The 24,858-nt window shown below is 44.8% G+C and overlaps 1 protein-coding gene across 1 annotated transcript in view; it reads right to left on the bottom strand.

The window, feature by feature from the left end:
• The window catches only part of POF1B (POF1B actin binding protein), a 45,163-nt gene extending 25,905 nt beyond the window's left edge, over positions 1–19,258 (bottom strand). Inside the window, exons 1-2 of the mRNA XM_083484735.1 lie at positions 18,346–19,258; positions 22–102 (exon numbers count right to left, since the gene is read on the bottom strand). Of these exons, the coding sequence (XP_083340861.1) occupies positions 22–102; positions 18,346–18,918 (654 nt within the window). The 5' untranslated portion in view covers positions 18,919–19,258. The remainder of the gene's footprint in view (positions 1–21; positions 103–18,345) is intronic.
• Between the last annotated feature and the right edge of the window lie 5,600 nt (positions 19,259–24,858).

The raw sequence follows: 24,858 nt of genomic DNA, 5'->3' as shown, positions 1-24,858 counted from the left end.
AAAGCAACAAAGTTTTCTTACCTGGCCAGGATTCTCCAATATAACCCTCCGGACACTGCCTTGGGAATAAGGAGACAATTTCAAGGATGGAGATTGGACTTCCTGTAGGGAAGAGAGAAGGTAAACATTTAATATGGCTGTGCAGTAAAATAGAACTTCTCCAAGGGGAGTGGAATCCTCAATGCCTTTCCTTGAAACCAAGCAAGCAGATTACTACTTAGCAGTTGGTCAACAGCACTATGCCTATGCATATCCATTTAGACCAGCGCTTTCCAAACGTTTCATGCTGGTGACACACTTTTTAGACATGCATCATTTCACGACACAGTAATTCAGTTTTACTAGCAAACTGGAGATTAAATTAACCCCTTTCCAGCCCATAGCTGTCAATCGTCCCTTATTTGGCGGGAAACTCCCTTATCCCAGCGCCGTTTCCCACTGCTGTCCCGGATTGATGATGTCCCTTAAATTTCCCGGGTTTCAAAGGAAGCAGCTCCTCTCCCTCCCTCCCTGTCGGCCAGAGAGGAGGGAGGCTCCAACTGTGTTGCTTGGCTGCGTTGCTCACCCAATAAGGAGTCTAAGAACGACTGGGGGGTGGAGCTTGCATGCCTTGTGCCGATCAAATCGGCCGCGTTGCCTGGGGACTTGCCTTTGCTCAGCGCTTCCCAGCGGAGAGGTGACGGTGGCTTTCCTTGCTGCATCCCCTTTGCCGGGTTGCTGCACTATGGGAACCACCACTTGAGGCTTCGTTTGGCTCCTGGTTGACTAAAATCCTTTATTTTGGCTGCTGATCCCTTATTTTCGAGGCTGCTGGTCCCTTATTTTCAAATTTGTAAGTTGACAGCTATGTTCCAGCCCCAGGAGGAGCATGGGGCGCATTCACGCGATACACTTACACACTGCAGCCGACACAAACATGTCGCAACACACAGTCTGGAAAGCTCTTACTTAGACACTAAGCCCCACTGAGTTCAGTGCAGCTTTCTCCCAGTGAGATAGGAGGGGTAGCAAACATGGTGCCTTACAGATATTGTTAGACCCCAACCCCCATCAGCTCCAGCCAGCGTGAGAAGTAGGTACTGCGTGATTTGTGCAAATCCATGGCATAATTTGGGCATGTGATGTGTAACTGTTAGTGGGGTGAATGTTGCATTTTGTGAGTTAGGATGTGCCTTATCAAAAGAAAGGCAGCGGAAGGAAAGGGCCCTTGATTCTAAAGTTGTTTTCAAAATTAATTTTGCTTTGCTTTTCAAGAGAGCATTGTTTTATTACTTTGTTATCATTTAATTTTGTACTACACTGTATTTATATTGTAGTTTCTCAATGTCTTTATATATACAATTCAAACAAACATACAGTGGTACCTCGGGTTACAAACACTTCGGGTTACAAACTCCGCTAACCCGGAAGTAGTACCTCAGGTTGAGAACTTCGCTCCAGGATGAGAATGGAAATCGCGCAGCGGCGGCAGCGGGAGGCCCCATTAGCGAAAGCACGCCTCAGGCTAAGAACGGTTTTGGGTTAAGAACGGACCTCCAGAACAAATTAAGTTCGTAACCTGAGGCACCACTACATTGCATTTGTCATTTTGTAAACTGCTTAAGGCTGTTTTAAAAATTAAGTGGTATATAAATATACGAAATAAGTAACAAAAGCATGTCAGTAGCACCATGTTGGGTATTCCTGGTTAGGGATTGAAGGTGCTGTCAATTTCGTTTGTCTGTTTCTCATTGTTCCAATATTAAATTCATTTCTTCATCTTTCTACAGCAATTTGCATTAAAAAAAAAACCTCCTGAAAATTCACCAGGATTTTAGTGCAAACGTCTTGTAATAAACAATTTTATGTGTCACACAGTTTTGAGTAATTTTTGCAAGCATTTTTTGTTGTTGTTGCTAATATAATGCATTTTGTCACGATATTTCCGCTAATATATTTGTTAAGCACACTTTCCCCTAAAATATCCCTTTTGTAAAAATTGCTTAATTGGAAGAACTGCATCACAAAATTTGGGTATGTGCGGATTTCTAAGGATGGGTATACTTCGGCTCTCATATTGTTTGGGAATGTGTAGATTTGACACATTCACCCCTACTTCTGATAGAAAGGATTACTGCTTAAGGGCTGTTGTAAAAAGAGCATTACCCTGCAATACATTTCTTGCCTTTGTACAGAAATCAGTTTGCAAATTCAGTGATGAAAATAAGTTGACACAACCAGAAAGTAGGAGTTGCATTCCTTATGCAAACTGATAAACCTATTGAGAGCAGCTTTAGGGCCCCTCCAAGCCTTGCTGGATAGCTCAGTTGGTTAGAGAACGGGGCTGATAAGGCCACGGTTGTAGGTATATTCTGCAACACACATGTTGAGATTCCTGGATTTCAGGGGTTGGACTAGATGACCCTTGGAACCCCTTCCAACTCTATGATTCTGTGTTCTTGATACAATAATAGTGCAATAGTGGTGGATTCCCCACCCCCAGTTTTAATTTGTTCTGTGATGCTTCTCCATTGCTTAACGTTGGCTGGATCATGCCCCCAAATTAAATTTGATATTCTTTATGCTGCCATGACTCATTCCAACCATCAAACTATTGTTTAAAAGCAAGGACCCTGTTTGTTGCATATATATTTTGCAAGAAGGCATGGTCCCTTATTAGATAACAGCCATTTCAAAGTAGGTCAACTGATCTCATGCACAGAACTAGCAAACACACACACACACACACACACTGTGCGAAAAGCCTGGAGCAACTTTTCAAGCTGCCTCCTATAACAGATGAGTCAGAACAATAATTCGCTGCAGAAAAGGATCTTAACTAAATGCCAATTATTATAAATTAGAAAACCTCAAAGGTAGGAGTGTTGCTGACTTGCCACAGAGGTACAAAGATGTCTCCCTCCCTTCCTCCCACTGTTCTCCCAGTTATGATGATAAAAGTTTGCATTAAGTGAAGTAAGCTAAAGTTGGGTGCAGGAACTTTGTTGACGATGCCTCCAAGCACAATGGTAGCACACAAGCTTGTAGTGCAGGAGGTCGCTTGTTCAGTCCTTGGCTTCTCCCATTCAAAGGACCGAGTCACAGGAGATGTGAAAGACCTCTGCTCAGGACCGTTGCTCTCCAGAGTTTCAAGGCAGGGTTCGCTCCCATGCCCACCTGGAGACGCCCAGGATTGAACCTGTAAACTCCTTCCTGCAAAGTAGATACTCCACGACTGAGCTATGCCCCTTCACCTTTTCTCATCTCTCTCTTCAGTGCCCAGAATCTAAAACCTAAATTATCAGGGCAGAGGCCTGTCTTTTGCTTAAGACTCTTCCAAGAAACACTATGTTGTTTAAATAGGCCCAGTATACGTGAAGGAGCGTCTCCACCCCCATCGTTCTGCCCAGACGCTGAGGTCCAGTGCCAAGGGCCTTCTGGCGGTTCCCTCATTGCGAGAAGCAAGCCACAGGGAACCAGGCAGAGGGCCTTCTCGGTAGTGGCGCCCACCTTGTGGAACACCCTCCCATCAGATGTCAAAGTGATAAACAACTACCTGACATTCAGAAGACATCTAAAGGCAGCCCTGTTCAGGGAAGTTTTTAATGTGTGATATTTTAGTGTATTTTTGGTTTCTGTGGAAGCCGCCCAGAGTGGCTGGGGAAACCCAGCCAGATGGGCGGGGTACAAATAATAAATTATTATTATTATTATTATTATTATTATTATTATTAAATGATATACAGGTAACTTGCACCTCGTGCAGGCGTTACTTTCCAGGGATGACGCCCATATGCAAAAGTGTGTATACTCAAATCACCCCTTTTGAACCACCCTAGTGCGAGCAATTTTAACGCAAGGAAGAGCTTTGCCTTCTCAGCTCTTGGAGGTTCTTGTGTGAGAACTTGTGGGACCATCTAAGATCTCATGAGAGCCTCCCAGAGCCTGGTAAGCAAACTGCGTAAAGTTGAAATTGCACATGTTAAACACGCGTAAGTTGCAGGTGATCTGTAATTGCAACTGCTTTAACCGTTATAAATTGCAAGATGTATGTTCCAATGGTTGCATACCGGGGACAGACAGGTGGCAACAAAGAATGGACCAAGCCCTGACTTTGACCAGCTGCCTTCCACTTCCGCCAATGCTCCATAAGGGGATTCAGAAGGGGGGGACCTGTGCCCCCCAAGATGATGCTAAATTCCAGCAGCCACCAGCTCCAACCAGAAGGGCCAGTGGTCTGAGAAGATGGGAGTTGCAGCCCAGCCCTCCGGAAGTTGTTTGACTACAACTCCCAACAGCCCCAGTTGGGATGGTCAATGGCCAGGGATGATGGGAGTCTACAGTTTTCCCACCACCAGACTCAAAGAACCAGTCTGGCCACCTCCTCCTTATAGCTGACTTCATTTTCTGTGTTTTACTTTTTCGGGTATATTCTGCAACATGGCACTAGCACAACCATAGTGCATTAGTAATGGGACTGTCCACACATCATTCTGCTTTATTACAGTGGTGCCCCGCAAGACGAATGCCTCGCAAGACGAAAAACTCGCTAGACGAAAGGGTTTTTCGGTTTTGCGTTGCTTCGCTAGACAAATTTCCCTATGGGCTTGCTTCGCAAGACGAAAACGTCTTGCGATTTTTTTTTAAAAGCCACTTGAAGAGGCGCAGTTGCGACGGACCGTGCTTCGCAAGACGAAAAACATCGCAAGACGAAAAGACTCACGGAACGAATTATTTTTGTCTTGCAAGGCACCACTGTAGTTGTTCTGTGATGGTCCCCCAACATTACTGCATCTAGAGCAGGACCCTTGCACTATCGCACAACAACAGCCCAGGACAAAACAACAACAGCCCTCATTTGTGGTATTAAAAGTTACAGGATTTCAGGAGCAATTCATGGGACATACACTGGTGGGAACCAACACAGTATATCCACCCCCAAACTTCTGCAGGTGCAAAGAGTCTTGAAAGCAGGAGTGCCCATAACCGCCTTGATACAAAGCATCATGAGGACACACGAAAAAGGACTTCTGGAGGGGCTAAAAGATTAAGTGGAAGCACGACCCAGTTCTCCAGTCCACTGCTCTAAACTGCCCCACTGGCCAAATTAGGTGTCAGTCATCATATTAAATTCAAACTGTGGCCAATTCTCCAAAAGAATCCTGGGAACTGTAGTTTAAGGATGCTGAGATCATAGCTCTGTTAGGTGCAAAATACAGTTCCCAAATTCTTTAGGGGTAGCCATGTCCTTTAAATGTATGGTGTGTACACAGCCTGTACTCAGGTATATAATAATAATAATAATAATAATAATAATAATAATAATAATAATAAACATTTCATTCATATTCTCAAACAATAGCAAACAGTTTTCAGCAGATCCTCATAAACTTGCCCAGACAGTGCTCTGTAGCCTCAGGGGCCTGGGAAATAAAGAAGTCATACTTTTAAGCTTCTCAGCTTAAGCAGAGTAAGCTGCAAAAATTATTGAACCCGTCTCATATCGGCCCACAAGCTCATATTGGTTGCGGGGAATGAAAGAAGATATTAAAGTTGAATCAAAGTCTAATCTTTGGAGATTTATAAGGATGGGTTTCCAAATCCTGTAGAGAATAAGATACTTAAGAAGCCCTGCGGGGTGTTTCTCTGAACTAGGAAGATGCTTGCCAGTTTCCCAAAGTAAGGAAGGCTTCAATTTTGCCAAACCTGATTCCAGTCAGCTAAGAGCTATTTCACAGGAGGGACTGAGTCCCACATATGATTGTACCAGAAAATGTCTAATGGCCATCAGAATTTTGCAAACGGAATTTATGAAAAAGTTAGATCACTTAAGGCCAAACTAGATTAGAAGGGGAGTCTTATCTGTTTACTCAGTGTAGATTTCCCTAGCCTTACCACAAAGGCTGGGAACGAATCTTGACCCACCAGCAAGACCATGTTGACCCACATGTCAATTTTCTCCAACCACAACCACCTGCCCATTAGGGCTGTGCTATAAATTGAAATATTGTCTGAGATCGAGTTTTAGATCAAATCGTGATAACCGTTTTTTTAAAAATGATTTTGCAATTTATCATACCATATTGGCACAAATATAAGCCGCACCTGCAAATAAGCTGCCCCTTTAAAATTCATTGGGGGCAGGGAGAGAGAAAAAGACAATACCCGAATATAAGCCGCTCCCTTAAAATTCTGCAGGCACTCACACCTGTAAATGGCAAATGTTCTGTTTTACCGTATGTCTGTTTCAGCAGCAATATCATAAAAGCCCATTTTTGTCACAAATTGAAGCCGCACTTTAACTTTTCATGGTCGGAATTTGGGGGGGAAATGTGGCTTGTTTTAAGGCCAATATGGTATATCGTGTCTGTGGTATTAAAAAATCGCAATACTTGAAAAACCAGGAAGCTGATGCCTCTTCCTGTGTGTGCAGCCCTTGGTCATAATTCCACCTCAGTCAGTTCTTCCTGCCTCCTGCAGCAACATGAAACACCTACAAATCACTACAGCAGGCTGACTAAAATATAGCCCAGCAGATATCACCAAACAGAGCTTTGGGAACCGGTTAGCAGTCATTGTCAGACATCCTTCCCTCTGCCTCCTGCAGGAGAAGCAAATCGGTACAAATTGCAACAGAACCTTTGATATCTATGCTACTAATTACTTCTACAGATTTAATTTTAAAGAAAATGTGCTATTATTGGTAAAGTACTGCTATAACAGAACAGTTGTAACCATATGTTAAGTAAAAATTTATCGGTTTTAGAGTTAGACCGATAAGTACCAGTTGCCAGGACATTACTGTATCAGGTTCACCTTTACATGGCTCCAGCCTTATTTCAGATATTGTGATATATTGAAATATTGCAATGTTTAACTGGTGATATATTGTGATGTTGAAAACCAGATATTGCCCAGCCCATCAGCTGCCATTACTTATGATGTCACCTAATGGGAAGGAGGGAGAGGTTAAATACTGCGTTGACTGTGTGTGCCTGTTCCCAGGGCAGCCATCTGAGCAGTTCTGCAGGATTCCCGGCAGACCCATTCCTGGGTGATTAAAGGAGCGGTTTGCATCTCAACCCCCTGCTAAAATGAAGGGGAATAAATTTATTTTTAGTAGCACCTTGCACCATTCAGATTTGGCCCGGAAGCCCAATCCCCATAAGGATCAGGCCCATGGAACCAAAAGGATGCCCTACCCCTGCCCTGCCAGTGGTGTAGTGTGCCCCAGGCACAAAATGGTTAGGGGGCACAGAATTTCAGCACCCAGTACTGCCTCATTACAGCTTCCGTCACTGGGCTCCATTGAAAACGGCTCCTCCAAACGAACCAGGAAGTTACCTGTCCAGACAATCTCTACAGCCACTGAAGAAAGCCCCTGCAGTGTGAGGGAATCAAGACTCTCTAGGCAGCTGGGAAGATGGCAATTCCTGCTCAGGCTCCTGCACCACCCCCTCAGACTGCAAATGGCAGAATGCAGCCCATCTGTTCTGTTTAACAGGTTTGCCTAACAGGTAGAGATCACAACTGAGCAGGCAGAGGCAGCCTCTCTCACAAAGCTGATTCCATCAGGCTCAGCTGTTCCATCCAAGAAATGCAACACTCCCAAAGAATGTTAGGGAATTAATATGCATTGGTTTAACTCTCTAATGACCTTCCGTCATTGAAACAGCCCATGAGGGGGAGCTTGTGGGTTACCCTCACAAAGACCTCCACCACCATGCCCAGCACCTAATCCTCCCACAGATTCAGAGCAGAGTCTGAATGGCACAATTTGAAGGAATGGAGGTGCATTCACGAGGCATGTTGGCAGTGCTAGCTCATGTGGCCCTGTTGCCTTCCATGTCCTTTCCACATGTGGCTGGGATCATTTCTTTTGTATTAATGGGAGCCTAGGTCTGAGGGGTGGATCAACAACATGGCAGGTTTCAAAAAACCAAGGCAGAACCAAGGAGGCAGCATGCACACCCTAGAGCAGGCCCACCCATGTAAAACTAACAATGCTACCCAAACTCAAAAATGGTTCGAAGGTCATCATCATCAACCTTTTATTCGACCGTCAGTCAGAAAAAAGTACATTTATCAATACACAGTTAAAACATCCAAGAAGATTTTAGAGCTTAGCCAACACTAAAATGGGCTAAACAGATAGCCCCATAGGTTCAAAGGTCAAATTTAATAGGTTTCAAAATGAGCAGGTATCTAACAAGCATGGGTCTCTCTCTCTCTCTCTCATGCAAAAAATTATTACAGGATTCTGGGGAGATGGCAAACATTCAGCTGAGTATATACTGTGGGTTTTGGCAAACAGTGAGACAGTTATGTTTTCCAAGGGGAAAATTTGCCCATTCCTATGTAAAACATACAAATCTTCTGGAACTGCATCACTTCAGGACGCATGGTAGGAGCAGGGTTATATTATTAAATCAGTGGTAGACAACCTGGCACCCTCCACATGACATTAGATTACAACTCCCATCAGCCCCAGCCAGCATGGGGCTGTAGCCCATCAAGACCTGGAGGGCTCCATGTTGGCCAGCCCAGGGCCAGCCCACTCATGAGGCAAGGTGAGGTGACCACAGACCCCCTTTGTTCCTGATGTAGGTCTTCACACATCCTTTCTTCTCTGGCAGGGAGGGCAGCACCATTTTGTGGTACGCCTCAGGTGCCAAAATGTATTTGGCCAGTCCTGGTCATCCTTGTACTAAATGCTCCCTCACATGGAAAACAAAACAAAACCCTGTCTTTGAAAAAACTAGTCTTTCCTTTCTCTTCCTAGCATTATAGTTTTCTTGGCTCCAAACGTCTGAGCACCTGATCCCCAACTTGTTTTCGAAACTGACATAATCCAAAGATAGTTGTACACTGACTGCCTTCAAAACGGTAAAGAAAGTAGCAGTCTGACAACGTAGAAGGGACACTCCAAACTGATGACCTCCCCTGCTCTTAAGAGAGATTTTTCTGGCAATACTAGTTGGACAACATATCTGAGCTTTGAGACTCGCATTCCACTCCTTTCATTTCAATTGTGACCTGGCTGAATAATGTTGCCAACGCATGGAGCAGATCCCTCACCTGCAATCACCTCTAGCCGTTCCTTCCCAATCTTCTCCTCCCGAGTAGACCATGTACACTTTGTGGAAACTCAAGAGCCACTTAATGCTGATGGCATTCAGTTCCTCCCCAGATGACAGGTAACATCCTATGAGTTACCTATCAAATGAACCATCTTTTCTGGCAATAGCAATATGCCTTCAATGGGGGATTGATAGAAAGTGATGTCCAAACAGGTTGCCATCCTCAGGGATGGCAGTTAAGGCAGGGATGGGAGACAGGTTTTCCATCTTTCCAGGGTCACATATCAATTGTGGGCAGGGCCAGAGGCACTATTACTAGTGCGCTCTAAAGAAGACAGACAGACAGGACAGCTTAGTCAGTAAAGCATGAGACTCTTAATCTCAGAGTTTTCAGTTTGAGCCCCATGTTGGGCAAAATATTCCTGCATTGATAGGGGTTGGGATAGATGAGCCACGTGGCAACTTCCAACTCTATGATTCTGGTTGTTGGGTTGGCATCTTTTTTGCCACCCCACCCCCCTTATCTCTCTTTCTTGCATTCTTCTGCAAACACTTGAGAAAGTTTCCCGGGTTGATTTATCCTTGCCATGCAAACATTATAAGGCCCAGGAGCTCAGACAGAAAAGGTCAGACCAACCAACATTTAAGAACTGCAGCCATCAGCACTGAACTTCTGTGCAACCTTCAAAGGGCCATATACTTGTGAATGGGCTGGGCTTTGGAGTTCTGGTAGATGAGAAGCACACACTTCACTCATCACATGGAGACTAAGGGCAAAAGCCGGTAGAGCGATAAGTGTTAGTTTTGGCTTTGTGCCACAAGCCAGTGTCTATATATTAGGGCCGGTCCTACCATTAGATGGAGTCAGATAGTTACTGTTAAGTTGTGGGTGAATATATCAGACGACACAGCAATTCTTCAAACAGCTCTTGTTTATTCATAGGCCCAGAACAGAACAGGGCTGAAGGTCTGAACCTGGAATGTCCTGCTCTCTTTCAGATAAGCAACCTGCTTATATAGAGCTCAACTACAAAGCAACAGTAACAACTTTCTGTAATTATCCAATCACTGAACATCACTTTCAATTCCTTATTTGCCTAGGTGGACCTGAGTGAAAACTATCTACAGTCTCCCCCTGCTGGCCCAGGGTGAGAACTTCAGTACATAACAGTTGCCTCAGGCAGCTGATTTCTGGGGCTCGTGAAAAGGCAGCAAATTGTTAGTTCTTTGAAATGCTGTTGTATTTTTTACTCCCCAAGAGAAGGACTTGTGGGTTTTCCATCTCAGCCATGAAAATGATTTGGTTGGCCTTGGGCACTACACACCTTGAGCTGGGGGGACGGTTGGTGCCATTTGCTTCTCTGCTCTAGACAGCAAAATGTTTTGGGTTGGTCCTGAGGTGTCACAAGCGTAGCTGCAATGAGATTCTATTACTGCTATTAATATAGGAAGCTTCCTTAGAATGCATATTAGGACCAATAATAAGATAAATTAGGAACACAGAAGCTGCCTAATACTGAGTCAGACTATTGGTCCATTGAGCTCAGTACTGTCTACACAGACTGGCAGCAGCTCTCCGGGGTTTTAGGCAGCCCTATCTGAAGATGCCAGGGATTGAAGCTAGAGCCTTCTACATGCAAAGCAGCTGCTCTAGCACTGAGCTACAGCCCTCTCCCCAGTAATAATATTGTGTGTACTATCAATAAGGAAAACTTACAAAATAGGAAAAACACTCATAAATGAAGGCTGTGATTCTAAGTACACATATTAGGAAAGAAACCTCAGTGAATACATTGGGACTTATTTCTTGATCATGCTGTAAGTTCCTTATGACAGTAAGGAAAAATCTACAAGATATGACTAGGTCTGATATATAAACTATAGTTTGTGCTAAAAGAGTTTTGATATATTGAGTCTATAGCACTGACAAGATTTCTGTTCAAATGCTCTCTTTCAGATAAGCAGAAACTAGATTCAGGATGACCTTTACTACTTCTGTAATGAGAGAGCATTCATCTTCAGTTTTTAGAATGTCAAAAAATGTTCAACTCTGGCATTTTAAGCTCCAGTGACAAAGGCCAACCAGAAATATTGATTTTTCTATAAATCTCTCTCTCTGGGTGCAGAGATCAGAATGTGACAAAAGGGTTGGGGGAGCAGAAAGTTTCAAATTCATAGAATTTTTAGACACCCGGGTGACCAGGTGAGGATTTTTCCAGACACAACAGAAGAGCATAAACAATGAACTCTCCAAGACAACACTTCATTTTAAGGGTGCAGGAAAACTAAACTTATTTTAGTAGCCATAGAAACACACCTGCTGCATTTTGTTTCAGACTTGTCTCCAAGACTGAGCTGGGGAAACAGGTTCTGTCTGTTTTTAGGAGCTGGCTGAGCACTGACTGGCCAGTACCCGTGATGCCACAAACCCATTCCTTCAGTCTAGAGCAAATAGTATATGTGTGTGTGTTTTAAAAGTTGCCAAATGATCTTCAAGAAAACGGCAAACACCTAATGCATGGAGGGAAGGTTCAACAGTGACGCTGATTAAATCAGCATTGAAGTTGGTGTCAGCTTTGTCAATGGCAAAGATGGGGAAGGGTTAAAAGCTCCTTGTTTTCTTGTTTTCTGCTCCTTGTTTTTGTACACAGCATAAATGAAATAGTTCCAAGTGCCCTAGACTAGTTCCTGGTTAATGAGCCAGAGGCATAAACTGTACCTACCACATTGCCAGGTGCAATGCAGGCAAGCCAGATCCTATTTATCTGAATGGGATTAGTGTACTAAGCAATGCCATTTTCATACGTCCCATACATTAAACATTGTATGCAATGCTTAGAGTAGATCCATTAAAATTCATAAGCATGACCAGGTTCATTAATTTCAATAGTTCTACTCGGAGCAGAACTTAGTTGCAAACAACCCTATGTTATGAGCATCACCAAAGTGTGTATCTCTCTAGGGTCATCAGTGCTGGTGATGAAGGGCCTTCTGCTTGATAACTGGGATTAGATATTACCATTGCAATGCAGAAACATAACACAGATTATAATATTAGCTCTGTCTGGGCCTCACAGGATATATAGCATGGGCCTTCTTTTCTTTTCTTTTTAATTGATTTTTAATTTCAAGCAACAAAACATAACCATACAAGGAGAACAGAGCTTATTAGTTGTATGCCATTTGAGGTTAGGCATTGCTATACTTCTTTCTTCGGCTTCTAAAGGGTTTTATGAGGTAGCCAAGGCCTCTTGCTTACATGAATAAAATTCAGTATTATTTTTTGCCAATTATTCACATGAGAGACAGGTATGCTTGTTGGCAGTGTTATTTTTCTAGAAAAAGAGGTGCCGGAACTCACCATGAACACCTACCTCTCTTGTTCTCTTAGAATGGCAATGGCGCCCACCTGGGAGGTGCCAGAACTGAGTTCCAGCGAGTTCCAATTAAAAAAAAGGCCCTGCTGCTGGTAAGACTTGGAATAAGTAAAGAAGGTGCAGAAATTGAATCGTTTTTGTGTTAGAAACTATGTCCAACCATGAGACTGTGAGCTTTGACCAATTTCTGAGATTAGTTGTTAAGTATTTTAGCAAGTGAGAAAAGTTCAATTTCCCTAGTTAAGACAGATTATTCGGTACATTCTCTCTCAGGCATTTAAAAGAAGCACTACACAGTTTCAGGCCAGTTGTTTTGTGCCAATGCAGTTGTTGATTTGGCAGGTTGTGTATCAATTCAGTTTTAGTGAAGCTATCAGTGAACCCAAATATCTTGCTATATATAGCAAGTTGGTGCATAATAGCAGGTAACAAGGTTTCAGGATCAGAAAGGAATAGTGCAACATCATCTGTGAACATACTGATAATATAGGTTTATCCAAATAATTCAAAAACATTTTGCATCATCTTCTGCTTTCAATGTCAAAGTTAAGGGTTTCATGGTCGAGGCAAAAAGCAGGGGAGGTAGTCAGCAGTCTTGCTTCATGCCCAGGTCAATAGGAAATGTTGAAGAACATTCCCCATTCATTAAAACTTGGACCACTGACCCATAGTAAAAATTATAAAGCATATCAACCCAGGATGCACTAATACCAAAGGAATGCAGAATTTCAAAGAGATATTACCAGTCTAAACAATCAAATGCCTTGACTGTATCCAGCATCAGCAGAACAGTAGGTTATGGGCTTCAGAAAATTGTACAGTGGTGCCTCGCAAGACCAAATTAATCCGTTCCGCGAGTCTCTTTGTCTTGCGGTTATTTCGTCTTGCAAAGCACGGCTATTAGCGGCTTAGCGGCTTAGCGGCTATTAACGGCTTAGGGGCTTTAAGAAAAAGGAAACAAACTCGCAAGAACTCGCTAGACGTTTCGTCTTGCGAAGCAAGCCCATAGGGAAATTTGTCTTGCGGAACGACTCAAAAAACGGAAAACTCTTTCGTCTTGCGTGTTTTTCGTCTTGCGAGGCATTCGTCTTGCGAGGTACCACTGTATTGAGAACTCCTCTAATAGGAAGGCTATGATCTTTAATTTATGAATCTGACTTCATCATGGTGGACATAGTTGGGTAAAATTTCTGAATGCCTACTAGCCAGTATGCCTGTAAATAATTTAACATCCATATCAATCAATGAAATAGCTCTTTATGATTCAACTTATTTGAGGTCTTTTTGTGGTTTGGGTATAACTATGATAACTGAGGTACACCTTCCTATATCTTTAAAGTTCAAGTACATTAAGAGCTATGGATGAAAACAAGCAAGAGCTGCAGCAAAATGTCAGACCCTCCACATGTTCTTATTTTCCATGGACAGTCCTGGATTTACTGAAGCTGTCCCAGTTTCTGATTTGATCCCAGAAAGTCCCACTTTTCCTTACGACATCCCTATTTTTATCGGAAAAATGTTGGAGGGTATGAAATGTTACAGTGCAGACTGCACCTGTTTCAGGGTCCCAGCCAGTCAGACATGCCTTATTCCAGGATAATCCATCTCATTCTATCTCCCTTGTTTTTCATCCCCACTTAGAGTCAGAGAGCCATCATTCTGCAGTCACTGCAAACAGTAGGGTTTTTCACTGACCCTGCTGCTACTTCCTTTTTATTGTGCTTGAATGGTGCCAATTTGACTTCAGACAGATCCACAACCAGAGAATGATTTTTCTGTTAATATATACAGGATGATACACAAGCTGCATTTACGCCCAGTTGCTCAGTCAGAAGCAAGCAGACTCTCTCCTTCCAGAATACTGGCCAAAAGGGGCAAAGACAATGTTAGGTTCTGAAATATCTATGATAGGTTTTGTTTCATACCCAGCTTGTACAGAGGGAGATTATAGATGGACAGGTTCAACATACCAAGATGTTAAGAAAGGCTGCAGACTAGCTCAGTAGCACAGTATCTGTCTAGCATGCAAAAAAAATCCCCGGTTCAGTCCCCAGCAGTTCTGGGTAGATCTAGAGGGGGAAACACTCTCCACTGCCAATCAGCGCAGGCGATATTGAGCTGAATGGTCCAAGGATCTGACTCAGAATAAGACAGCTCCCTATATCCCCATGAGATCCATATTTAGCACAAATGTCAACTCAACACATGCTTTCTTCTCTCAAGTCCACTGCACTTTGGTAATTTTTTAATGACACAAGAATTCGGTGCAGTAAGACGATTCAGCTGCCAAGAATTACCCAGAGGTGGAATGGGCAATGTGAAGCAGGAGTGGGAAAGGATGGCTTGGGCAGGAGCAAGAGCTGGTGAGGTACCGTCCCCTGCCTCTGGGAACAACTGAAGTCACATCCACACACGGAAACCTGGTGCTTTACATGTATGGTGCAGACGTCACCAAAGTCTGTGGCTTTCCCCAGTCACCAGCTTCCATGATTTCCCTTTCTCCAGATGGAGTGGGCTGCCATCCGAAAGGTCAATTGTGGAGGAAGGAAAAACCCATGCATCTGACAAATCCACCGAATGCAGTTGCAGGGAGTTACCCTGCCTGACATTTAGAGTTGACATACCTCCTTCCTCGCAACATCGGGGCAGCCCAAAAAGCTGATGTGGCACAACACACCTACACAAGTTGTTGTTTTTTATATAAAAAAAATCATGTTTAGCGTACAAAACATTATTTCCTTTGGAATTAGCATAAACTAACTTTCCATAGTATGCTGAGTACTTGCCCCCTGATTTTAAGTAATAGCCACAGCAGAGTTATCTGGTTTGCATGCCAAAGGTCCCAGCTTCAATCCCTGGCATCGCCTGGTAGGGCTGGGGAAAGCCCCCTCCCCCATCTAAAAACTTTGGAGAGCCACTGCCAGTCAGTTCACACATTACACTAAACCAAACCATGGTTTAGCACGAACAAGAGAGCATGCTGGCTCCCAAGACGCCCATCCCTGGCCGTTCTGCTGCTGAGCTAAGACATGGCTGACTAGGGGTGATGTGAAAACCAGGCCAAGCGAGTAGAGTTGGCAACCTGTAGCTTAGATGGACCAATGGTCTGACTCAATAAAAGGCAGGTTCCTTTGATCCTATGAACAGTAGCAATTCTGAAAAAGCAGACTTGGATAAAATTGTTCAGATCAGTCAGAATCCAATTATCCTCATTGATGGTTGCATTAAAATGAAGCTGTTGCGCCAGCAAAACCTTTAGATGTAGTTAGCAAATCACAAAGCCCTGCAGCTAACCCTGAATGGACTGTCCCCTGAGCAATCTTTAAACATTGCGCTACTGCAAGTAATTGTAAATTTCATCATACAGTACTCTCCCAGTTCTGCCTTCTACATCTAGATGAAAATTGGCCCTATTGTTTTTTAGTATCGGAATATACTATAAACCAAAAAAAGCTAACTTCAAAGATATAAGGATTGCCTTCTTTCTGGTAACTATTTTGGATTCAATGTTAAGGAACTAGTGTATCTTGAAGGTCGATAGCAGCCTTTCCCAACCTGGTGCCTTCCTGACGTTGATGGACTATAATTTCAATCAGCCCCGAACAGCACGGCCAACGCCTTGCAGGGAGCAGATTGAGGAAAGCTGGTCTATGTTATGCTCATTTCTTTCATGCTGTGCTTATTGTCCTGCCTTTCCTTCTCAGTGAAAACACTACATTGCTTTTATCATAGTCCAAAGTCCACTGACCATGGAGATAACACAACACATACAGATTATCCATTTCACGGGAAAAGATATTTCAAGTTGTTCCAGAGAAACAAATGGAACTTCCTCTGGTACCAAATATTATGTTCCCTAAAGTTATTTCCCAAAAGCGTGTCCAGACACAAATCCAGCAGGGGGTCATAGAACATGTTCAACTCCCTTTTTTTTGGGGGGGGGGGGAGGACATAGTTCAGTAGTAAAGCATCAGATTTGCATGCAGAAGATTCCAGGTTCTTTCCCCTGGCATTTCCAGGCACGGCTGGGAGAGACCAATGTTTGCAACCCAAGAGAGTGAGGGATTATGGAAGCTGGAGTATAACAGCTGGATTCGATTCCCCATCACCTATGAAGTCCACCAGGTGACAATGGACCACTTGCTGTCTAACATACCTAACATACCTCACAGGGTTGTTGGGAGAAATCAAATGGGCAAAATTAAGAACCATGCATGCCATCTTGAGCTCCTTGGAAGAAAAGTAGGAAATAAATGTTTCTATACTAATAACAGTTCCCACTGTCAACAGCTTACTATCTCTTGTTGGTGCATCAACATAAACAGACACTCATCTTCCCTACTTCACCCTATGATCTGGCTCAGACAGAATTTGCTTTTCCCTAGGCAAACAGCAGGCAGCTGTGTTTACCAAGGCCTGTGGGCTTTTCGCTCCCACTCATGCCTGTGGGAGGCGAATCGTTTCCAATACAAATGTGCATATGGACTCAGCTCTTCTTTACCACACACACACACACACACACACACACACACACACACAAAACCCCTGGAATAAAGTTGTGTTTGTGAAAATATATTTTGGGTCAAGTCACCAATGAAAACTAGAAACTGAATTGGTTGTAAGCGGATTGCAGTTTCTCACAGAACTGTAGCGTTGGGAAGGTAGGGTCATATAATCCACCCCCCTGCAATGCATGAATCACAGCTCTTAAATATTATTTATTCTGTGACCACTCAGCGGGTATGAATGGATTACTCCCGATGATTTAGATGGGATAGCTCTGCAGGATACAGTTCAGCACTGGTAACACCAGGTTAGATCCCCATAAGGGACTGCTGCATATTCCTGCATTGCAGGGGGCTGGACTAGATCAGGGGTCAGCAACCTTTTTCAGCCGTGGGCCGGTCCACTGTCCCCCAGACCATGTGGGGGGCTGGACTATATTTTGGGGGGGGAAATAATGAATGAATTCCTATGTCCCACAAATAACCCAGAGATGCTTTTTAAATAAAAGGACACATTCTACTCATGTAAAAACGCACCTATTCCTGGACAGTCCGCGGATTGAGATAGCTATTGGGCAGCATCCGGCCACCTTAGGTTGCCTACCCCTGGACTAGATGCTGCAGGGTTATCCTACTGATACCTCCCTAGATGCTGCAGGGTTATCCTACTGATACCTCCCTGGGAATTAAGTCCCATGGAACTCAATGGCCCTTAAATTCGAAGAAGACACAGGTAGGATTTCATAGGGACAATTTCCAACAAGCAAAGCACCACCGACCAAGGCCATAAATGTAGAATTTGACAGGGAGATGAGCCACCAACCGGAGGGGGTGTGGTGAGTCAAATTTTTTCCTTGCCGTTTAACATTGTGCCCCCTAAAGTTAGCAAGTGATTAATCTTGGGAATCAGGGTGAGCCTCATTGGTTAACACAGCTGTGTTCTAATCAGTAACCTCCCCCACCCGCAAAAGGGGTGCCAACTTGAATAAAATATGGGCAGGAGGGGACAGGTAAGGCCAGTCCTGTATGATCAATCACACACCATTTGAATGGCAATGACCATCAACTTGGGGGGGGGGCAGCCCCCTCAAATGCTTTATGGGTGGCAATGGACCTCGGCCCCCAAGGAGTTGGCTCCTATGCCCCCCCCAATAAAAAGACCAATTGATAAAATGATGCTGGACAAGGAAACTGATGAGAGGAAAATGAAAGCAACTGCCCTTTTGGACGCGTTTGCCCTTACCTCGGAGAGAAGTGCATTTGCTAAGCCTAACGCGTGAAAAATGAGCCACGGAGGAAGCCGGGTTGGGGACCAAAATAGTAAAGTCGGAAACCAAGCCCCCGATAACCCTCCGAGTGATGCCAGCACCCTTCGACGGGGCGGGAAGGAAAACCATCATTTACCTGCAGCGGGGGGTCGCTGCTCCAGATGACGTGCTGGCAGCCCGGGGTGGTCTCCAAGGGGGAGGGCGCACGAGGCAAGCAGTTGGGCGGGTCCAGCAGCTGCACGCGTTTCCCGCCGGGGCTGCTGTAAGTCCGGACGCGTTCGTAGACCACGCTGCCTCCGCTGTGGCAGCCGTCCTGGGAGCAGGGCACCGGGTCTGGGCACTGCAGGGGCATCGGCAGCGGCGCGGGGCGATTCTGCCGCGCGCGGGGCAGCGTGGCTGGGAGAGGGACCGGACACGTCTGCTGGGGCAGCGGCCGGGACACCGACGGCGGGCCGCACGGCTCGTAACAGGGCCTGGCGGTCACCACCGGCGGCTGAGCCGGGCACGTCTGCGGGGGCAGCGGCCTGGGAATCGTCGGAGGGCCGCAAGGCTCGAAGCAAGGGCGGGAAGGGGCCGGCGGTGGCGGCACGTAGCAGGGTGCCGGCGCGGGCGGCACGTAGCAAGGGGCCGGCGGGGTGTAGCAGGGCTGCGGCGGCCGCATGCACGGCGGCAGCGTCGTCGCCTGGGTTTGTTGCTGGATGCCGTACATGGCTGGCTCTGGCTGGAGGACCGTCGAGGGAAGCTGGCGGGCTGGCACTGGCCGGGCAGGTGCGCCGGGCGTGGGGTTAGCAGGATGGGCCGCCCTCGCCGCTGGGGACACGCCTGCCGCGCCGTCGCGGCTCAGCTCACCTGAGTCCGCTCCGCCCCGGGCACAGAGCCAGACCGCCAGGAGGGAAACGGGCAGGAAGCCAGGATCCCAGGTGCCAAAGCAAGCACCCGCCCGGGCAACGTTCTTGCTGCCTCCGCGAGAGGGGACTTTGGCCCTATTGGAGGCAGCTGGAAGCGCGGCTACGAAATCCGACAGTCGCTTCCACCCCGCCTCTCCCCACCCGTCTCTTCCCTTTGCTTTAATACTTTTATTTAGAGTTATCGTAGTTTCTTACAAATCAATAAATTACTTCTTTCGTTCGTTCTCTCTTGGCAAAGAATCCGTTCTTTTTATTATTAATAATAATAATAACACTTTCGTGCCTTTTACGCGCCCACCCACTTGGCAAAAATCCGCCCTATGAACAGCAGGGCGCCACCTTCCTCCTCCAGCCGAAGGTCAACGGTGCGCCTGTCCTGCACTCGCCACTGTCATTTGGGCCGCTCCTCTTCCCCAGTCCAGGTGGGTGGGAGGGTGCCGCTTCATTTGAAAAGCAAGAAACTTCCGGTGCAAACTTATAAGCAGTTTTGCGCATCGCGTGTAATACTCTTCTTCCCGTATAAGGACAGCTTAAGCTTTGCTGTCCGTTGAGTTCATTTGGGATTAGTTCCAAGCATAGGAGCAAATTCCTAGGGGCCACTCCAAGGGCCGAGGTCCCTTCGCCTCCCTCCTTAAAATATTTGAGGGGGCCTCTCCCGCTGCAGAAATTGGTGAGCATTGCCACTCAAATAGTGTCTAAAATTCTATTATTCTAAGCCTTCTGAATCGTGGCAATGAATTCTATATGGGTTTCCCATGGGCATCTGCTTGTGTGAACAGGACTTCATGGACCATTAACCTGATTCAGCAGACTGAATATTCTTAATTCTTCCAAGTTACTTTGCTATGAGTTACACATTTTTATTTTTATATTACATTTCTAGCCTATGCTTCCAAAGGAGCCCAAGGTTGCAAACATCAAAGAGTTAAAACAATGCAATTCAAAATTTAAAAAACCTTTTAAAACATTTTTAAAAACCCAGCTGAAAACAATTCAAAACATTTAGAACATCTAAAGAAATTTACAAGCAATCACATGCCCTCACAGTTGCTAATTTGAAGGTTGCCATGGCCAGTATCTTTCAGCCATCAACTGTTTGGGTAGACAAGACTGGAGTCTTGCTGAAAGTCAAAAGTGATGATCAAGACACTAGCACAGGGAAGCATTCTACAGATGGAATTACCACCAAGAAGGTCCTGTCAAGGGGGAGCACCTCCATATAGCACAGGAACATGGAAAATAAAGTTCACTGGATTATTTGGGGTTTCAGCCAAATGCCCAATAAACAGATCACACTCAGCCCTGGTCAGGTTGAATCAGGGGTACTGTGTCCAGTTCAGGATGCTAAATTTTAAGAGGGGCATTGATGAATGGGAGCATGTCCAGAGAAGGCTAAACAGGGCCTGGAAATCAGTTCCCATGAAGAACAATGGAAAGGCTTGGAATATTTATCCTAGAGAAGGGAAGGTTAAGGGAGGAGACATTTTAGTGGTCCTCAGATATCTGAAGAGAAGACTTGTTCACTATTCCTCAAGATGACATATCTAGAACAAGTGGGGGAAAATTCAGCTATTCTAATGGCTTTTGGAAATTGATCAATAATGAATTAAAAAAATATGTTTAGATATACCTTTCCCCAAAAAACTGGAAGCATTTTTGCTACGTTTGATGGGAGAGGAAATTACGAAGATAGATCAAAGACTGTATGCCACAGCAGCAGCGAGAACTTTAATGGCCCCAAAGTGGAAGTTACAGGAAGTACCTACGATTGCAGAGTGGCAGGCGAAGATGATGGACTTTGCAGAACTGGCCAGACTGACCTGCAGGATTCGAGACCAGGACAATCAAAAATTTCAAAGGGGCTGGAGTAAATTTATTGTTTATCTGAATCATAATTGTAAAAATTTGAAGACAGTAGCAGGATTGAAATAAATCCTACAATGTGGACAATAGATGAAAGAAAACCTGCTGAAAGGAGGGAGGGAAGTCGCATGCTCAGCAGAGCAGAAAGTTTTATGTTTGTTATTGTTGAAAATATTGTTTAAGGGAGAAAATAATAAAAATATATTTAAAAAAAGAAAAGAAAACTCTTAATGGCAAGAGCCGTTCAATAGTGGAGCAAACTGTCGTGGGAAATGGTGGGTTCGCCTTTGCTGGAAATATTTTAAGCAGAGGCTGGCTGGCCCACCTGTCAGGAATGCTGTGGGGGCATTCTGCACTGCAGATCCAGCACTGAGCAGTGAGTTGAATTAGATTACCTTCAAGGTACCTCCAGACTCTAAAATTCTGTGATTCATACTGATAGTGCCTCTTTCTCAGTAAGTCCACTGGCATGGGGACACTGAATTTGCTCTTAGAAGGAGTGATGCAAAGCAGAGAGAACCACTTGTACTGGATTTATGCCAGGAAATAAGAGATGCTCAATCTTTTTTAAAAAACAAATGAGCAACACACACACACACCCAGTGCAGCAGGACTGGCTTACCACATTTTGAAGGCACTGAAGTGCCCGTTGCCATCTAAAGAGCCGCCCCGCCACACCCCCACAAGCATTAAGATCATACCCTAAAATTACATACCTAAACCAATTATTACTATCATATATTCTCCCTGAATTCTTGCAAGAGACTGACAATGGCTTCTGCCTCATGTCAGCTTTTAAAGACAGCTGTTAGAATGTGCTTGTTGAGGGTAGAATAACACCAGTCTCGCCTCTAGCAAGCTTTTGGTCTCGGTAACATAATAACCATATCTGTACTGTAATTTATCGGCGTGCAATGGCTGCACTGTTATTATATCCCCATAGATGATCTTGAAGCAGGCAATGCAAATTAGTTATAGTATTCATTAAAGCCACACGAGAGCAATCCCATAATAAGTGTGTATCCTTTTCATATGCAGTTTACCAGACACTGCTAGAGAAATGCTATTTGGGAAGGTAAGGATGGTGTGAATTAAGTGGCTATATTGTTACGTTACGCAATACGTCAAGTGTGAGGGACCTTGGGCCCCCCAGGTGTTGCTGAACTACAACTCCCATTATTCCCATTAGCCATGCTTGCTAGAGCCGATGGGAGTTATAGCCTCAGGGGCACCGCAGGGGGCGCCACAACTATGATGTAGAATGGAAGGTGAGAGGCAGGGGAAGGGGGCAAATTTTGGCATCACACAGGGCAATGCTGACATTTGAGACCTCAAGCAGAAGGTGCCAGTTTCAATCCCTGCTGGCACCTCCATATGGCCAAGACAATTCACCGACATCTTAAGTGTGACTTTCTCCTGATATACACATTTTCATGTGCAGTTTTGCCTAACGTACACATTTTTCCAAAGCAATATTTTCTAATATAATTGATTTTTGAATGATATTTTTTCCGCTAACACACATACATTTTTCTGCACATTTTTTACCCTAGCACATGCTGTTTACTACACATTTCTTGGCTGGAGAACTGCCCATTTCAAATGATAGCTCTGTTTTGGTTTGCATGTTGATTTGTTTGGTTTGCAGGTAGGCTTGCTTTTGAATGCAAGCAGAAAGGGAAATTTCAGCAGATGCAGCTGTCCTGATATAATTTGAAGCAGACCCAAAATTGTACCCCACCCTTCTGGTGTTGATCCTCTAATCCAGGCATGTCTAGCAGGTAGATCGTGACTAGTAGATCTCTGGACATCTGTGGTAGATCACTGGTAGATCACTGGCTCCCCCCAAAGAAGCTCAACAACTTTGGCTCCCCTAAAAAAAGCTCAGCATTTCTGACCAGCACCCCAAAAACGTGCCTTCCTCCTTCCAAAAAACCTCAACTAGTTTGACCTGAACCCCCCAAAAGGGGGTAGGTCATGTTAAAAAATATAAATGATTGGAGCATTAATAATGGAGAAGAAGTTAGTAGATGAAAGAAGTTAATATTATTAGAAATATGAATTTGGAGAACTGCTAATTAGGTGATAAAATGAAATTCAGTTAGAGGGGATTCGAGGAAGTCAGTTATCAATGTAATGAAATTAGGATTTGGAAGATAAAACTCTTTTTTATGTGTTTTTATTTTTGTGCATTGTAATGTTTTTCTTTCTCTTTTCTCTTTGTTTCTTTTGTATGTGATTAATGTGAAAACTAATTAAAAAAATTGGGAAAAAACAACAATAGGGGGTAGATCACTGCCAGTTTTTAACTCTGAGTAGATCGCAGTCTCTTGGGAGTTGGCCACCCCTGGTCTAATCCATGTGTGGATCCAGATGTTGCTGAACTACAACTCCCATCAGCCCTAGCCAGAATGGCCAATGACCAGGGATTATGGAAGCTCACATCTGGATGGCCCAAGATGACCCTTCAGACACCAGTTCATCTATTTTCCTCTTCCCCACAATGCCACCTGAACCTGGGAGCTTCACCCTACTGCATCACAGCTAGGCCACTCAAATTTGTAGGGAAGACCATTCTCTGAGCTTCCCATGCAAATGCATTTCACCTAGGCTCGCAGGAACAGGGCACTTAAAAAAATATTTTATTTTTTTGGAGTAGGAGAGATCATATCCAGCCAACACCCTTTAATTGGCAAAGAACTTTGTGCAAGATCAGCACCTCAACGCCACAAGCTGTTGTAAGGAGAGGACAGGAGTTTTGTTTAAGAGAGTTCTCACACATGGGAAAATTTTTACAGCCCTACCAAGCCTTTAAGGCGTCTGACTCTTTTGGTTTTTTTTTTTTTTTACTTTTCTCAAAGACAAAAAGCAAAAAAATATCACAAATGCATCAAGTGAAGCTTTTCCTAACATGGAGAGGCAACAACAGGAATGCCTCACTTCCTGAAATTCTGTCTGGTCTGTGGTTCCCAAAGGCAAAAGTGGCAGTCCTAAAGCCAGGCAATGAGCTTCTTTGCCAACATGCAGGTAGAAAATATATTAAGAGCCTGCGGTCTCCTTATTATACCCAACTGCAGTCATTGCTTGCAAAAAACATGCACACCAACACACTAGTCATGCTTCTGGTTGCTTTTAGCCAATTACAACTCTGCCTAACTGGAGCCTATTCATAGCCAGACATTATCTTGCCTTGAAGATACCAGCTTTGGGGAGCAACATGCAAAAACCAAATATATTTTATTTATCTTTCATCATTCATCCTTCAGTACACAAAAATTGTCACCCCCCCCCAGTAGGATGTGAGTTGGAGGAGGAGTTAGCAGCCAGCAGCATTTATATTTAGGTGATTGCAGCCTCTGCCAGATCATGACCAGGACTTCTAAACAGAGGTGTTGGTGAGGGAATTTTGAGGGGAAGGCCCTGAACACTGTCTCTCAGTGTGTGTAGGACCAAGATTCATGTGAACGGCAAGGGAGATGCTGCAGCGTCCTGCAACATCTGTGCCACAGTGCAAAACTACACCTGCAGCAAAGGGACGCAGGTGGCGCTGTGGGTAAAACCTCAGTGCCTAGGACTTGCCGATCACATGGTCAGTGGTTTGAATCCCCGCGGCGGGGTGCGCTCCCATCGTTCAGTCCCAGTGCCTGCCAACCTAGCAGTTCGAAAGCACATCAAAGTGCAAGTAGATAAATAGGGACTGCTTACCAGCAGGAAGGTAAATGGCGTTCCGTGTGCTGCGCTGGCTCGCCCGTTGCAGCTTGTCACGCTGGCCACGTGACCTGGTAGTGTCTGCGGACAGCACTGGCCCCCGGCCTCTTAAGTGAGATGGGCGCACGACCCTAGAGTCTGTCAAGACTGGCCCGTACGGGCAGGGGTAC

Source organism: Podarcis liolepis (genome assembly GCF_965112155.1).
Source record: "Podarcis liolepis genome assembly, chromosome: Z".
NCBI classification, from domain to species: Eukaryota; Metazoa; Chordata; class Lepidosauria; order Squamata; family Lacertidae; genus Podarcis; species Podarcis liolepis.
This window is presented reverse-complemented; position numbering and strand designations above follow the sequence as displayed.